General features: G+C 36.2%; 1 protein-coding gene across 4 annotated transcripts in view; it reads right to left on the bottom strand.

Annotated features, from left to right (window-relative positions):
* LOC150097105 (sorting nexin-29-like) overlaps window positions 1–18,413 on the bottom strand; it is a 780,446-nt gene that overhangs the window by 536,972 nt on the left and 225,061 nt on the right. For all 4 annotated transcript variants that reach the window (XM_090406852.1, XM_090406853.1, XM_090406854.1 and 1 more), the window contains one exon: window positions 7,885–7,955. In XM_090406852.1, the coding sequence (XP_090262978.1) occupies window positions 7,885–7,955 (71 nt within the window). The remainder of the gene's footprint in view (window positions 1–7,884; window positions 7,956–18,413) is intronic.

Raw genomic sequence — 18,413 nt, 5'->3', positions numbered from 1 at the left:
TGTAAAGACTGATGTGTCCACTACCAACCTATTAGTACATGTGGAGTGGTAGTGAAGATTTTGGAAAATTTAGTAAGATCCCATATACAGAAATGAGTTGAGATAAAATCTATACTCTGTAATGAGCAGGTTTACTAAGGGAAGGTCATGTTTCAGCAACTTGCTCACATTTTTATAATAATGTTACCATTGAGTTAGACAAGGTGAATGGTTACAGAATGATACTTTTAGAATTTGCTAAGGCTTTTTGTCTGGATACAGCATGGAAAACTGTTGCATAAATTAGAAAATATAGGATTGGATTATAAAATATTAGTGTGGATAACAGGATGGCCAACTAATAGATATGAAAAGTGGTATATAGTGAATGCACATCTGCATAATTTAAGGCGACCAGGGGTGTACCACAGGATTACCTTCAGCCAATATTATTCAATCTTTACATTATGTAAGTTAATGACATTTGTCAGAATCTGACAAGTAATACACATAGATTTTTGGTGATGGTGCAAAGATAGGTAATCTAATCAGTAATGGAAATGATATGCAGCACTTGCAGTATGATTTGAATAGGCTGGAACTGTGAGCACGTGAAAATGGCTGTAATTTCAATGTTAATAAATGTAAAGTCATGTACTTTGGAATATGACTTTACATTTATTAACATTGAAATGACAGCCATTTTCATGTGCCCACAGGTCCATGAAATATCCAATGTCATATTATATTAGTGAGATTATGAGAGAAGAAACTGGTCACGCTAGGGATCTTGGAGTTTTATTATCATCATTTATTATTATTATTTGGGTATCTCCATGGAGTCAGTAGACTCTCATCATGGGAGACCCAAACTATCAAAACAATATCTATCATATCTCTTCTTGAATTCATTTACAGACAAAGAACTCACAACTGAGACAGGCAATGCATTCCACTCATTCACCACTCTCCAGGCAAAAAACCTTGTTCTCACACCCTTGTTAACCACACTTTTCCTTAATTTCCAGGGATGACCTCTTGTTCTTCCATCACTATCACACAGCTGAAACATTTCCCCTGCATCAATCTTATAAAATCTTTGAATAATTTAAATGTTTCTATCATAACCCTCTTCTCTGCCTATCACCCAACCTCTGCAATCCACAAGTTCTCAATCTATCAACGTAGGGAGCATTTTTTACATCACTCACCAACTTAGTCACTCTCCTCTGAACCCTCTCCACAGCTTCCTTATCTCCAAGGAATCCAGGTGACCATACCTGAGCACAGTAATCCAAATGTAAAAGTATCAACACTTTATAAAGGGGAAATAATAACTCCTTATCTCAGGATGATAGTGTGTTCCTCAATAACCAAGTAATCCTATGTGCAATCTTGGACACCTTAGCAATGTGTCCCCTGAACTTCATCTCGCTATCCATCAACACCCCTAAGTCCCTGGTCTCATCAATCTCTGGGAGTACCGTTCCATCAATGTAGTACACAGTTGGTAATCTTTTAATCCTAAAATGCATAACTTTACACTCTTCCACATTGAACTGACATCCATAACCTTTTGCCCACTTTGCCAGCTTATTTAAATCATCCTGCAAACTCTCAACATCAGCTTGATTTTTTATTGCACTACCCAACTTAGCATCATCGGCAAACAACTGAGTATCTCCCTTTAAGCCATTTCCTATATATTTATGTACAAATTAAACAACAATGGCCCAAGCACAGAGCCCTGAGGCGCACCACCTTCTGGTATCTCTCCATGAGCCATTCCCCTATCCATATCACCAGTTTAGTATCCATCACTCTCCGTTCTAATTTGCGCAACAGTATTCCATGGGGTATCCTGTCAAACGCCTTAGCAAAATCCAGACTTACCTGGATCTAGCAATGGTCTAAATCCTCTGCTACCCGATTTATACTACCACTCAGGTCATTTGTACCCACCATAACCATCATCTTTTCTGCATCATGCCCTCTCTTTATTGGTAAAGCTACTCTCTCTATTGTTCCACCAGCCAAACACTCCTCAGGCATACCACTCTCCATACCTTTAATCATACAATCACCATATATCTTACCACTCTTAACTTCATTCAAGTCCACACAAGCTTCACTCACAGCCTCATTTTCTATGCTATTCAGCATGACTCTCCCAGTTTCATTACTCAATGCTCTTTTACTTACTCCCTCACTCTCACGACATCTCATTTCTTCGAGACCTCTTGTGCTTTCATTCTGTTGACTCCCAATCACTCCCATACTATTTATTACTTCATTGTTCACCAAAGACTGTCCCATACTTTATCCTGTTCTAGTTACTTCAGCTAAAGTAATCTCTATAGTCTTAATGTCTCTATTCAACACATTTAACTGTTTTAATTTCCAGAACCTCCTTACTAAGCACTTCCAATTCCTCTTGCAGAAGACAAAGGTCACTTTTCATTTTCTCCTGCCAAAGTTCTTCCGCTACAGTCATGATGTCTGCTCCATTCCTAATCGCTCCAGCCTATTCCAAAACTTCTCACATACATCGATGTTTTCATTCTTCTCATTTAGCCAAACAGTCCATGGATCCTTCACATTCTTCGGTGCATACTTGTAGCAGTTTCCGCAATGCATCCATTGAGAAAAATCCAACCCAGAACCAGACTTCATATAGAAGCTCTACGAGAGCCATTGATGTACATCTCTTGTTGGGTGCCATCTTTAGATGCTGAAGTAGTAAAACAAACAGCAGCGAAAACACAATATATACCACAGAGTTTCAAACAATAACACACCTGAAGAACATTTGTATCCAACCGAAGCACAACTGCAGCACAATTTGAGACAAAAAGCCACACTATACTTTACTTTAAAAACACGTTTTCTAGCACAACTCAATACGACTGTCACATTTTAGCAGACAGGAAGTTGAAGTTCAAGGGCCAATAGCAAAGATTGCAAAAACAACTCGAGGACAATTGTGATGATGAAACAAATCTCAGCAAGTAATGATATGGATAATTTTGCCTCTTTACAAGGCTTTGATATGATCTATTTTTTTTTTTTATGTTGCTCCCATCCACGAAAGGTTATTTGTAAACCTATAGTACATTTTGTACCTGGAAGGGCTAGAGATTTTTTTCCCCATTTTTATCAATTTTATATATATATATATATATATATATATATATATCTTTTATATTTTTCATTTAATTTTTACATAGTCTGGAAACCCTGCACTAGAGACCAAGCATGGAACTTTTTCAAGCCACTTCGGCCCTCAAATAAGTGGGGAAGTTGTCTCACAGTGAGTAATGACATTCATCTCGCACCTGTGAGTTCAAATCTTGCCCAAAGAAGAATTCAAACCCACAGGTTGTTGTTTGGAGAGTGAGTACACTAACCACTAGACTAACCAGGCTGGCAAGAACTACTGTGTGTAGGTCTGGCCTCCTAGTTTCTATGGTGATGAGGATACAGTGGAGAGAGTTAATTCCACAATCCTGATATCATCTTTAACTCTCTCAAAAAGAGAGAGTTAAAGATGATATCAGGATTGTGGAATTCAGATTATGAAAACCTATTGAGAATTTGCAGGCTTCAGACATTAGCAAACGAGAGAAAGAGGGATCATATGATCAAGACTGACAAAGTTCTGAAAGGATCATACAGGTCACCAGAAGATGGAATTTTTCATTTTATGTTGGGTGGGGACAGGAAGAGAGGGCATCCATGGAAGCTGAGAATGGATGCACTGAAGAAAGGAAGGTGAGGGGGGGGGTAGATTTTTCTCTCATAGAGTGGTGCATAATTGGAATAGATTGCCTTTAGAGGTTGTAGGTGCAGGTAATGTTAACAAATTCAAATAAGGTATGATTGCTGGTGTCAGTGATACATGGCCTTGATGAGTCCCTGATTCCTTGTATGCATCTCTTAATAACTTCAGTGCTTGATAACTCTTAACTAATATTTAATATTTGATAAATTTAAACCATCCAAATAAACAATTTGTTTTACATTGGAAAATATGTTTGACTTTATTTCATTGAATGTAAACAATAAGTATTGTCAGTATTAATTAAGCACATGAAAATAATATTATTTCAAGTGCTAATAATGGTAATTCTTTAATATATTAACAAATCCATAGAAGTTTGAGAGAAACAAGTGTCCTATCACAAAAATTTCTGTGTGGTGTGTGTGTACACGCGAGCGGGGGAGAGAGAGAGAGAGAGAGAAACACAAATATTTCGAGAAATTCAATAATAACCAGAAATATAAATGATTCACATAATAGTTTTAACCAAATTTTTAATTATTTGACTAAGTAAAATCATTTAGCAAACAAAAGCATATTCAAGCTTGCATGTAAATCATTCAGTTTCCAGAAAATAGTTTAAAAAATTAACTTTTAACATGGAATCTATTGGTAGAAGTTTGAAGTATCACCTGAATCACACAATGTTCATCGAACTTTAAATTGCAGCACATCAGTTTAGATGTCAAGGTTGGTGAACTGGATTCAGGATTGGCTTTATGATAGATATCAGAGAGTTGTGTATGGGAAGGGGGGGGGACAATATCAAGGAGGCAGAAGGATACAAGTGAGGTCCCACAGGGCTTAGTACTGGGACCTACGAGGGTAGTCTGAAAATTTCTTGGCCTCAACCATAGATGGCAGCACTATTGGGAAGATATTTTTTTTCTAAGTTGGTAGATCTGTCATAAGCATCCATGTGAAATTGCAAGTCATTCTATCGAGCAGTTTGGTTTATGCAGCTATCTGAAGCAAAAGTGTTATCTGTATCCCTTGAAATGGATAAAACTGAGTATTATCGTGCAGCTATAAAATTCTTTGTAAAAGAAGGATTTGATGCCAAAAGAAATTCATTCAAAGTTCATAAAAGTTTATCGGCACTCTTCTCCTTCGTTTTTGACAATTACGAAATGGGCTGCCGAGTTTAAACGTGGCCGTACCAGCCTTGAAGATGATCCACGTAAAGGACATCCAAAAAGTGTAACAACACCAGAAACATTGATCAAGTGCATGATATGGTATTGGATGACTGGCGAGTCAAAGTGTGTGAAATTGCTAAGACTATAGGCATTTCAAAAGAATGTGTAGGATATTTTGCACGAAGAATAGCAAATGAAACAGCTTGCTCACAGCAAATCAAAAACGCACTCACATGAAAATCTCTGAACAGTGCTTGGAGCATTTTAACAAGAATAAAACTGATTTTGTGTGTCGATTTATTACTATGGATGAGACTTGGATTCATCATTACACATCAGAATCCAAACAGCAGTCAAAACAGTGGACCGATGACAGTTGTTCAGTGCCAAAGAAGACAAAGTCAGTTTCATCAGCAGGAAAGGTCATGACATCGGTGTTTTGGGATTCTAAAGGCATTTTGTTTATGAGAAAAGATCTGGTTTGCAAAAGAAAAAATCATCTTTGATCAGGACAATGCACCTTCCCACAAAGGTGTTTTGGCAATGGGAAAATTAAGAGATCTGCACTATGAATTGTTGGAACATCCACCCTATTCCCCAGCTTTGGCTCCCTCTGACTTGTATCTCTTCCCAAAACTAAAACTCTTCCAGGTCAACGTTTTTCTTCGAATCAAGAGGTGATTGCAGCTGTAGAGGGGTATTTTGCAGAGAACCACTACAGGGATGGAATAATGACACCGGAGCATCACTGGAATAAATGTATTAGTCTTGAGGGAGATTATGTTGAAAAATAAAATTAATTTTGAAATTATAAATTCGTTTTTTCATTGTTAGGCCAAGAACTTTTCAGACCACCCTCGTTATGCAGCCTAAGGTAGTTGGTCTTCCAAATACTCAAGAAATTAAATCTCCCTCACACAGATGCCATCTCTTCATTCCAATCTATAGCATCATAATTAAAGTCAGCTATGATGATCGTTATTTTTTTATTTGCTAGGCTAATTTGTCTATACATTTCCTTCTCACTGCCCACTTCTCACTACATTATCCAGTCTATAGCAATATGCAACTAAATATTTCATCCTATCCATCTCTGCCTCATCATCATTCTGTCACAAAACCACTGCTACTATGTCTCCTCTGTATTGCCCACCTTGAATAGGCATAACTCCTGTGCTATCATTAACAACACTATTCTCCCTTTGTACCAACCATGTCTCATTTATTCCAAAAATTTTTGGATGAATGTACTCATTCAATGCAATACTTTTATATCTAGTATGTTGGATACTTCTGGCATTTGGATATGAAAACTGATCACCTCTGGCTTTTTTATAACAAGTTCTACCAACTCCACTTCTCCTCCTTACCTACCCTTGGCTATTCGTCTCTATCACCACCATCACACACCCTCTCTAGACCTAAATGCCAGACCCTACATATATCCCAGGCTATCCCATTTTTTATCTGCTCATATATTTGCCTCTGCATCCACACTTCTTATGAAATATCACCCTGTCCACCACAATCTACTCCCCATTTCCATATCTTGCATTCCTATTTTCTCATTCTACTCACTCATACTTTCACAACCACTCCTACCCTACTTTTCTCTCCCTCTACATTTCCTCTTACTTCTTCAGATCTTCAATTCACTGCAGTCATTATATTAGAGATGTCCCTCAAATATCTAATCTAATCCTGTAGCCTCCTCTTTAAGAGGGCTGCAGCTGATGGTCTGCTTCCATGCATCCCTATCTCTTGCTTCTGTAAAATTCTTGCCCATCCAATCTTTGATGTTGTCTTTCCATTGCAGTCAGGGTCTTCCTCTCCTTCCCTCCCTCCTTCCACCATCCCCTGCAATACTATTCTGGGAAGCTCTCCAGAAGAACCCCCTCTCACTCTTTCAGTCCAGCTGATACAATCCATTTTTCTCAAGCACCACATTTCAAATGCATTCAATCAGTCACTCTTGTCCTTACTGATCGTCCAGGACTCACATCCATACACCCCCACGCTTCAGATAATTGCCTTAAGAATTCTTACTTTTAACTGTTTGTCCAGATTTCTGTTTCCTAATATGTGGTATATTTGGAAAAATGCTGCTTTTACTTTTTTAATTCTATTCTTAATTTCATAATCAGATCTATTGTCTTCTGTTATCCAACTCCCAAGGCATTCAAAACTTTTTTACATTTTCTATTCTTTGTCTGTTCAAAGTGATTTCCATCCCATCATTTCCTTTCCTTGAAATCTTCATCACTTTGTATTCTGAATGTTTATTTTATATATACCACTGGATATATATATATATATATATATATACACACACACACCACTTTTATTATATACCATTTTATATATACCCTCAAATATATCACTGGAAATTCAAAAATTCTATATAAAATCTGTAACATTTTATGTTACAGATTTAATATAGAATTTGTAACATTTTTTTATGAAAATGAAATTATGAAATTAAAATAAAAATCTGTAACATTTTATGTTACAGATTTTACAAAATGCTTATTTTATATATACCACTGTACCACTGGCTATATATATATATATATATATATATATATATATATTTATATATACTTATATATATTATACTTATATAAATATATATATTTATATATATATAGTTATATATACCCTCAAATCTACCACTGGAAATTCAAAAATTTTATATAAAATCTGTGGTGCATTATATTTATATTTCAACAGGCATTAATTCACATTTTTTTAAAAAATAAGACAAAATATAAGGATGTGTGCTAGAACTCAGTCTTTTATGAACATTAGATGGGATTATATATTCTGGTGTCATCTCTGCTATGTGAAACATTATTTTTTTTTGTTAATTAACAGAAATAGAAATATCTATTTCTACAATAAAAAGATTTCTATTTATACAATAAAAAGAAGCACAGCTTACATTACCTGCTGCCATCATAGGTAGCATACTGCTTCTTTCTTGATCCATCAGAAAAGCCCAATCTTCATAGAACTGGCTAAAAGAATTTCGGATATTCTTTCAAAGTATTAACATTATCTAAAAAAACAGCTAATAGTGAAAATCAAATTTTAACCTACCTAGGAAGCTGATCTCTACCAAACATTGTAACAGTGGTTCCTAAGTTGTCTCCTTGACCCAGTGATAAACAACTATTAATTTGCATAAGTAGTTCCATAATAATTTGTATAATCTCTCAATACACCAGAAACTTCTAAAAAAAGTTGCTAGTATGTTGAATTTACTATGGAAAATAATGAACCGAGCCTCTAGAAGACCTTAATTAAAATAACTAGATAATTTATTTTAGTTACTATAGAGGTCTGTGTGACAATTCTTGTTATACAAATTTTTGAAAGTAAAGAATTAATAAGGAATCTTATAAGAAAATAGATCTAACAATTCAGATGAACTATAAAGCTTTAACCTCGACTATCATGAACAGTTCACATATTCATCACATGACATTCTTGAAAAATAAAAAGGTGATGGGAACAAACTGTGTTCTCATCATAAAACAGGAGAACGGTATTACAGCAATCCCTTGATTAATGCGCCTCTGATTAGTGCATCATTTTTTTTTTCTATGCCCAAATTCGATTAGTGCACCTATATACATCTTAAAAATAAATGTTACAGATTTTAAAAATTTTCTATCCATGCACAAACTATTTTAAAAAATCAATCACCAGGATGAAATAATTTACTTACTGATTTAAATCATTTTACAAAGTTATTTTTAATGGCATAGTACACTATTTCCATATAACAATGTTCTAAATTTACCACCAAAATTTATGATATCTGCTAATTACATAGCATTTTGACGAGCATATCTCGTGCCTCCTTTGCAATTGTTTTCCTTACTTTTTTTTATTTTAAAGTATTTTCCAAACCTTTCATCACGAGTAAAAGAATTAGTGAGCAAAAAAGTGGAAGTGTGAAAATGATTCGAAAAGTAATCTCACGAAAAGTAATCATGAAAAAATTACATCATTACTAACTTCCTATATGGAGGAAAATTGTAGATAGGAAGTTAGTAATGATGTAATTTTTTCATGTAGTACTGTCATATCCTGTACACCCCTTGAGGGTACATGGCAGGAATTTGATGATGATGATGATGAAGTAATCTCACTGGAAGAAAACCTTGAAATAATACAGAAAATGAACAAAGCAAGTCCAGAGCAAAGATAAGACAAGAACACAAAATGGTCAATCAACTATAAGAGCAATTTTAAGCAAAAGCTGCTGAATACAAAGAGAAAGATAAGGCTGCTTCAAGTTCATGATGAATACAGACTTCTCGAAATCAATGTATTATAATGACTGAATTAGACTTCTTTCTAGAGGGCTCAAAGATTGTAACAAAAAACAGATCCTGCCAAGAACTGACTTCATTAAATCGAAAGCATTAAGTCTCTTTGCAACCTTGAAAGAAAGAGCTATCGGTGATGGAAAAGAAGAAGAAGAATTCAATGCTAGTGCTGGGTGGTTTGAGCATTTCAAAAATAGAAATAGCCTACATAATGTTCTAATTACAGGCAAAACTGCAAGTGCAGATAAGGAGGTAGCCGCAAATTATCAGGAGATTTTGAAGAAAATTGTGGAAGGGGGCTATTGTGACCAACAATATTTAATTTCGATGAAACCAGCATTTTTTGGAAGCAAATGCCTTCCAAGACTTTTCTGGCCAAATCAGAGAAATCTCAGCCTAGTTGCAAAGTTGAATGAAATTACTTCCAGCAATATGAGAGCCATTTGGAAGCACATTCTTCCACATTTTGCAAATAATTTTTGAGACTTTTCAAATGAATCTAAGTTAATTAAATCTCATTCTGAGAAATTGAGTGATTCTGACCTGCTAATTTTAGATGCACAGTGGGAAGATCCTGAAGAATATGAAGAAAATTTAATCACTGACAAGCCCAAAGAGATTTCACAGAAATAATTAAAAATATTGGAAGTTTTTTTCCCACTTGGTTAGACTATAATAAATTTAGTTTAATCCTTTATCCAAGTATAAGCAAACAAAGTTTGCACCTGAAGTATCTTCAGGACTGAGGCAACTCATGGTGAAGGTGGACCAAGCTCTCATCACTCCTTGTCTTAGTATCTCCTTGCAGACATGTATGATGCTATGTATTAAGGGAAGGGCCACTACCCTGACCAGTTTTGACCTTTATTGAATGTTCAAGTACAGGTCAAACTCCAAAAACTCAGCGCTGTTTCCCTCAGTAACAGGCTCACCCTGCCACTGAGAAGAACTCTCACCGTTGGCTCTACCCCCATGGCAGGCTCACCCCACCACTGAGCAGAGCCGCTCATTTGTTCATATGTCATCTGAGGGATAACAGCAACAGCCGTGCCTCAGTTAACTTCATGGGCTACAGCACTGCCATTCATCACCCAAACTTCCAATGGTTTCAACCTTTATTAAGGCCTCGTCAGTGGGAGCCAGACCTAGAGGTGGTGATACCAAGGTGGAAACAATGGTGAAGTCATATTTACCTATATGAGTTGCCAAAAGATGTCTCACCTTATTATTAAATTACTCTGGATTTAGAGAAAGATGTTGAAGAGATGGTGTAGGTTCTTAATAGTTCTATCAAACCTATCATCTGTAATGGATAGTGATGTGAAGAAGCATACAGAAATCTCCTAGTAGAGGTGCCCTTTCTGAACATTAAGAAATTTAGCATTTTTTTCCTTCAAATACTTCCATGGAAATATCAAGGAAAGGTTTAAAGTTTAAATGTAATTTGACATTAGGGTGTGTGTTGTTCAGGTAAATTTTAAATCCTATAATTCTTTGGCTGTTCCTAACCAAAAGATAAATATAATTTTGATGTAATGAAGCCAAGTTTTAGGCTTTTTATTTATGGAAACCCTCAAGGAGAATGCAATTGAAACATATCATAAAAAGCCTAAAACTTGGATTTGTTACATCCTAATATCAAATTAAAAGCCAGCGTAGCTTAGTCAGTATAGATGAAGCCCTTTGGTCAGAAAGACCTGGGTTCGATTCGAGACTAGATTCCTTTATCTGGTCTCTTTTAACTAAAGGTGTAACTGGTCTCATACAGAGGTAGAGGGTTTTTTCCCCACCTGGAAACTCAGATTTTTCATCCTTCAGAACTGAAAAACCAGCCAAACACATGGATTACAGCCATGAATACTTACATAAGTCCTTAGATATATGCCAGTCCCAAGCCTGATAAAATTAGGGTGTGTGTGTGGGGGGGGGGGGGAAATTGATGGTGAACTACTTGTAAAAATCTCACCAGAAACACTTTGGGCTACAAAGTTACCAAGAATTGGATACAACTGAAGGGTTAAATCATCATCAATATCAAATCAGCTCTAAATCTTGACAATTACAGATTATCTTTCTTTGACATCCTGGAAGTATCTGATTTAAAAAAAAGACTACATTTCTTGGTTACAGAAAGCCAACAACTACTGGGAGATTCCTACATTGTTTTTCACATCTGTTACACAGGACAGGTATAATAATAATAACATTAACAGACAGAGCCTTCAAACATCTCCAATACCATTGATAAATGGAACAAAAAAACTTCATTACCTTAAGTACATCCTTTACCCTTAATGGGTATGGACTAAACACAATGAACAAAATTTTAGACATACCTCCCAAAGTTCCTACCAATAAGCAAGAATTCAGAAATGCTATAATCTTATCCTACATTCAAAATATAACTGGGTAGGGGGAATCACAACAGTGCTGTGCAATAATGACATTAAAGTGGTTTTTAACTTTTCAAGATTTCTAGCTTTTTATAACCTCCGAAGCTCTGCACACACCCATCCATAAAAAACCAGGAGTCTATAAAATTCACTGGTCTCACTGCTTTTTCTCCATTGGCCAGACAAGATGTTCCAGAGATATCTGCTTGTCAAATGTAAAAGATGCCTAAAAGAAATGAGAACAAAGCTTAGGATTAGCCTTCCATACGACCAACACTAGCCACGAGATAGTATGGCAGAAATGCCCTACATGGAACACAACTGTTTTGTAAAAAATTTCAAGGAAGTCTCAGAAATGCTCCATACCCAAACAGAGCATAAAATAGAAGGCCTGATACCACTAACTTTGGTCTTCATTTATTAAAAATCTGGCATCCTCAGACATGCATTATTCTAGTAGCAAGGCTTATACGTTGGTCATACATAACTGGTAATTAGTTTACGGAATTAACAACGCATATAAAGTATATTAATTAAAGATAACTTTAATAAATAACTTCTATATTTCGGCAACGTCACGTTGCCATCTTCAGGAACATAAAGATATGGTATGTGCATGCAGGCACTAACAAAAGCAAATGAGGAAGAAAGCAAGAAACTAATATTGCTCCTAAAGTCCTAATGGTGCCCTCTGGTGGGCTGATTTGGTTGACTTGGCAGTTGGGCTGAAGTTCTCAAAATGTAAGTCTCCCAAATTTGGGGTAGTTTCATGCACCCAAATTTGTTGAGGTTAGGAATGTTTTTTAGAACTGCTGAAGATTCCTTGAATAATCTCTCGTATTTAAACTTGCTGCGGTGTGTTATTTTTGTTTTCTTCCAGCGAATTCTAAGGTGGGTTTCTAAGGCATGGTCTGCCAGCCCAGAGCGGCTGTACTGGTGAAACCGGATGTAGTCTTTGTGTTCTGAAATCCTGATATTTGTTGTTCTGCCTATTTGGCCAAAGTAGGACAATTTGCAGCTGCAAGGGACCTGGTATACACCAGGTAGGTCTAGGGGTAGTGGTTGGTCTTTGGTAGAGCGGATAAGGGATGACAACTTTTTATATGGTTTGTGACAGGAAGTAAGGTCATATTTTTTGAGGATATTGGTTATTTTCTCAGAGATGCCCTGGATGTAGGGGATGGTGATAGATTTGGTGTAATCTTTATTGTGGAGGGGGGGAGGGGTGTTTTTTTGGTTTACTGGTTTGAGTATTTTTTGGATTTTTTTGGGGTTATAGCCATTGGCTAAGAAAGTGTTGTGGATGTGGTTTAGTTCAGTAGTTAGAGCCTTGTCATCTGAGCATATTAATTTTGCCCTGTTATATAGTGTTTTTATAACCCCATATTGTTGTGAGGGGGGGGGGGGATTGCTGGTGAATGTATCTGCCAGTATGGGTGGGTTTTCTGTAAACAGAGAAAACCAAAGATCCATCAAACTGGCAGGTGATTAAAGTGTCTAGGAAGGGGAGGGTGTTGTTTTCCTCTTTTTCTAAGGTGAACTGGACTCTGGGGTGTTGGTTGTTTAAGTGTGTTAGGAAGGAGTGGAGTGAGTCTGAGCCATGTGGCCAAATAGCAAACACATCATCCACGTAATGAAACCAAATAGTGGGTTTTTGTGGGGCAGAGTTTAAGGCATTCTCTTCAAAGGTCTCCATAAAGAAATTGGCCAAGGGTGGGGAAAGTGGTGAACCCATGGCTGTCCCCACTATCTGTTTGTAGAACTTTCCTTGCCAAACGAAATAGCCTGAGTTCATTGTGAACTGAAATACGGCTGAGATATCGGGAGGAAACTTGGCTTGGATGAGCGCTAGGGTTTCTTTGAGTGGGACATTAGTGAATAGGGAGGAAACATCAAAACTGACCATTATGTCAGTGTGTTGGAGCGAGAGGTTTTCTACACTGGCTTTAAAGTGGGCTGAGTTTTTTTATGTGTGATGGTGTGTTGCCAGTATAGTGTGTGAGCGTTTTGGCTAAATGTTTGGCTAATTTATATGTGGGGGAATCAATGCCATCCACTATGAGACGTAATGGCACATTTTGTTTATGTATTTTTGGGAGTCCATATAATCGGGGGGGGGGGGTCTAGAATTATAAGGTTTTAGTTTGTTAGTGACTTCCACAGGCCAAGAAGTGACTTTCTTAAGGAGTCTATGGAGAGTTCTAATCTGAGAGCTGGTAGGATTATATTCAATAGGGAGGTAAGTAGTACGGTCTAGTACTAAAGCATTAAGCTTACCTTTGTAGTCCTTTTGATTTAGCACCACAGTGGCGTTTCCCTTATCTGCTTTGGTGATTACTATTTTTTTGTTATTCTTCATTTCTTGTAGGGCTGCATATTCGTCTTTGGATAGGTTGGTTTTTGGAGGTTTGGCTTTAGTGAGAACACCGACTACATCCAGTCTGACGTTGTTGGTGATATGGTTAGGCAGGTTGCGAATTCCACATTCTATTTGAATCATGATATCTTTGGCAGGTATTCTTTTAGGAGCTAGGGCGAAATTGTGACCACGTGCAAGTGCGGTGAGTGCCTCAGGCTTTAAAACTACGGACGAGAGGTTGACTACTGTGTTGAGTGGCGGCTGTGGTAAGGAAGTAGAATTCTTTGTCAGGTTTTCGTATTTTTTCAAGTGCCGACTTCATATTTTTTCGAACTCTTTTCTTGCCGATGCGCATGAAACGTCATAAAGTGTCATCCAAAGATCATGGCCGAGTGTATTCGAAAGCTCTTCCTCTAGCGCCCGTACAGTTTTGTTTATGTTGGCAAGGAGAATGCGCGTCGCGGTAATGTGTTCTCTTAACAGGGCGAAACTAGTGAGATTATAAATGTGCAGAGCTTTCTGTGAAGTAAAATGGCACTTCAATTTGGCACAATTAGGGATTACTTTGTTATCCCGGCAGCGTTTTAGGAACGTCAGACGATTTAGTTGTCTGGATATCTTCAACCTCATTTTGCCGTATTGACGGGCCTTTCGTGCAATGGAATCTCCGTGGATGATCAAAATTCTAGTAGCAAGGCTTATACGTTGGTCATACATAACTGGTAATTAGTTTACGGAATTAACAAAGCATATAAAGTATATTAATTATAGATAACTTTAATAAATAATTAAATAAATAATAAATAAATAGAATTCGCTGGAAGAAAACAAAAATAATACGCCGCAGCAAGTTTAAATATGAGAGATTATTCAAGGAATCTTCAGCAGCTCTAAAAAACGTTCCTAACCTCAACAAATTTGGGTGCATGAAACTACCCCAAATTTGGGAAACTTACATTTTGAGAACTTCAGCCCAACTGCCAAGTCAACCAAATCAGCCCACCAGAGGGCACCATTAGGACTTTAGGAGCAATATTAGTTTCTTGCTTTCTTCCTCATTTGCTTTTGTTAGTGCCTGCATGCACATACCATATCTTTATGTTCCTGAAGATGGCAATGTGACGTTGTCGAAATATAGAAGTTATTTATTAAAGTTATCTTTAATTAATATACTTTATATGCGTTGTTAATTCCGTAAACTAATTACCAGACATGCATTATTATGCCACAGAATATGACAGTAACCTTAACTAGTTTTCTTTCCATTACTCACACAATGCTCGATTTAACTGGTTTTTCATTCTGTTATACTCATGAAGTTCATAATGTTGTGTGTAATCATATTTTTCAGTTGTTGTTTTTTTTTTTTGTTGTTGTTGTTTTTTCAACATAGCACCTTTCCCCTGATGATGGAAGTCCTATGATTTATGAATACAATCACATTTGATATTCAAATGTGATTGTATATCAAGATTTAGATAAACAGGATGAAAAACTTGGTTCAGTACGTTTGATGATGAAATACATATATTATTATTTCTATTAAAATGACAACTGCATTGTGTTCAAAAACTCATCTTGGAAGTCCCACACTATCTACTGTTCACACAGTACCTAACAGATTCTCTAGAACTTATCTTCAAATGCATATGACTGTCTTGCACAAACTGTTCTACTGGTCAATCCAGAGAAGGCTGAATGTACAACTGGCATTACCACACGTTTCTAGGAAGCAGCAATGGTCAAGAAGCATTTCCCAATGCAATCTAATATTTTTCTTATTGCTCTCTTTTGTGGCATGTCACAGAATTTCAAAAATATTCAGATCTGGGTAGCTTTCTCCATTTCAACCAATATAGAGCCAGCGATTACCAGCTATTTATATCGAAGTTACTTTTCCTTATATTGAAGTTAAACCTGCTTCCTTTGAATCTGGTTATTTTCCAAACCTGCAGTTCTAAGATCTCTTTTGGAAGCAGGTATCTGCATATAGGTGATCTACGCAAGCCAGCAAAGTTGATGACAGACAATCACTGCATCAACACTCCTGCAGCTGGTTTCAATCAAAAAGGTGATGTTAGTTCACCTGTCTTTTTGCTGAATATTAATAAATTTTCAAAGCAATATTTATAGTATTTTTCCAACTATATCAGATTGTCTGCAGTATGTGGTCCATGTTTGACAACCATACAGCAAATTGGGTACCAATATTAAGTAAAAAAGCCATCAAAATCCTGAAATATAGAAAGGTAATTAAGAATTGGTGATATATATATATGATCTAAAATGCTAATATACAGTGGCATAAAAGGCTTCAAATACCTATACTACGTAATCTTGAAGGCTGGATCTCTTATGTAAAAGTCTCCTACAAGTCTTCAAGAATTTTTAGCTAACTTAATTACTGCAACAAATTTAGCATAGAAATAATAATAATAATAGTTAGTTCTTGAAATATAATGTATACAACTTATGAATATTCCTACTTGTGATAGTTTCCCATTCAAATGTTCACTGAATACCACCATCTCAGTCCTACAACCCATGGACCAGGATGTTATTGTTATGTTCAAGGCATATTATTTAAGGAATAATTTTGCTCCAGTCATTGCTGCTACTAAAGATAATAAGTGTTTCCAGCTGATGATTTTATTGATAAATGCACAGAAGCACTGTACTTTCATGTGCTATTTATTGGAATACAGTATTGTATACAGTAATCGTATGCTATAATTTGCAAATTGTATCATTTCACTAGAAACAGAATAAAATTAGTTAAAAATATAACAAAAACAGACCCACACATTTCAGGATTCAGACAAGTTACCTGTTAACACATCCTTTTAGTTCATAGAGTGATTTCTGAATTACAATCCTTTTGACTTACAATAAGATCATCAGAAGAGTATCCTGCCATAACTCAAGGTTATGGCAGGATACATCTTACAAATTTTACGTGTACAATACGTAAAATTTGTAAGATGAGAAGTTAAACAAAATCATATGGAATGAGAGAAAGTAGCCAAAATACTAAGGTAGCAGTATATCAAGAGGGTGGTCAAACTAAGTGTATCTAATTATAACTTATGGATCTGAGTATTTGGTTAGACACAAAAGAGTTGTTCAAAGAAGAGTCATCTGGGATAGAAATAAAACAGGTGATCAAAGACCAGTCTCAACTTTTGAGACCCACTGTTATTTCTAACCAAAAGAGGAGTGAACAAACAGCATTAATGGAAAAACCATATTAAAAGTGAAAATATCAGAAAAGAACTCATTATTAATATTCAAAAATAACTGCTAATATTTAGCTGGATTTAAAATCAGTATCTTTGGAGCATAAGCATGCTTATCAATGTATACAAGTTTCCAAAAATTTTGGTGAATTAATGCAGTTATATTTACGAAGGTTAGAAAGAGTGCTTCATATCTAACATGGCTATAAAACTTGCCTCTCAGACTTGAAGCAACTTCTATGCAACACTGTAGTCTTCTTCCATTTAATCCCCCCCCCCTCTCTCTCTGTGTGTGTGTGAGAGAGAGAGAGAGAGAGAGAGAGAGAGTGTGAGTGAGTGAGTGAGTGAGAGAGAGAGAATGAGGTATCAAAAGTGTGGTGTGCCAGCCCTTACTGGCCATAATGATGATAGCAAATGTAATATTTATGTTCTGCAAGATACATTAACAGATTCCTATCGACCTACAGAGATGACAAAGCTGCAAGCATAAGGAACTTTGCACTCCTGAATGTATTAGAATGCATTAATAGATGAAGTTTATCCTAACAGAAACAGATAAAGCTTTACAGTCAGATGTGTATTTATGAGACACGCTGTTCAAAAGTATGTTTTAAAACTTAGCCTACTATGGACAGACAAGATGATCTGTTAAAATATGTCTTGAAGAACATAAAAAATGCACTTTAGGGTAAGCCCTTCACAGAAGATTAAACAGAAGAATATTACAATGCTTCAGAAAATCTGCTAAAATTCATGAGAGATTATATTTAAAATCAGCATCGGCTATGAATTACTTTCCTAACTTCAATACATACGGCTGCATTAATTTACCAAAAATTTGGGAAAGAGACATTTTAAAACCAGTGTACATAACATGTGTGAGGCAAGTTCCTGTTATCCAACTGTAGAGGTATCATGATAGGACATTTTTCTGTAACTACATAACTGAGGAGCGTCCTCTGTGGTGACAAGATTTTTCACTTGATTACAAGTAAATTATACTTATCAAGAAATTGTTTCTGTCCTCTCCCCAAGCATGAGCTTATGAAATAACTTCACAAATATGCAACTTGTATATGGAGGCAGATAACTTTGCATCAAATTGCCCTAGTATCACATAATGCATAGCAAACTTCCTTTTAGATATGTT

Source organism: Typopeltis vanoorti, chromosome 17 (assembly GCF_054136105.1).
Source record: "Typopeltis vanoorti isolate ZY-2024b chromosome 17, IOZ_Tvanoo_1.0, whole genome shotgun sequence".
Taxonomy (NCBI): domain Eukaryota; kingdom Metazoa; phylum Arthropoda; class Arachnida; order Uropygi; family Thelyphonidae; genus Typopeltis; species Typopeltis vanoorti.
This window is presented reverse-complemented; position numbering and strand designations above follow the sequence as displayed.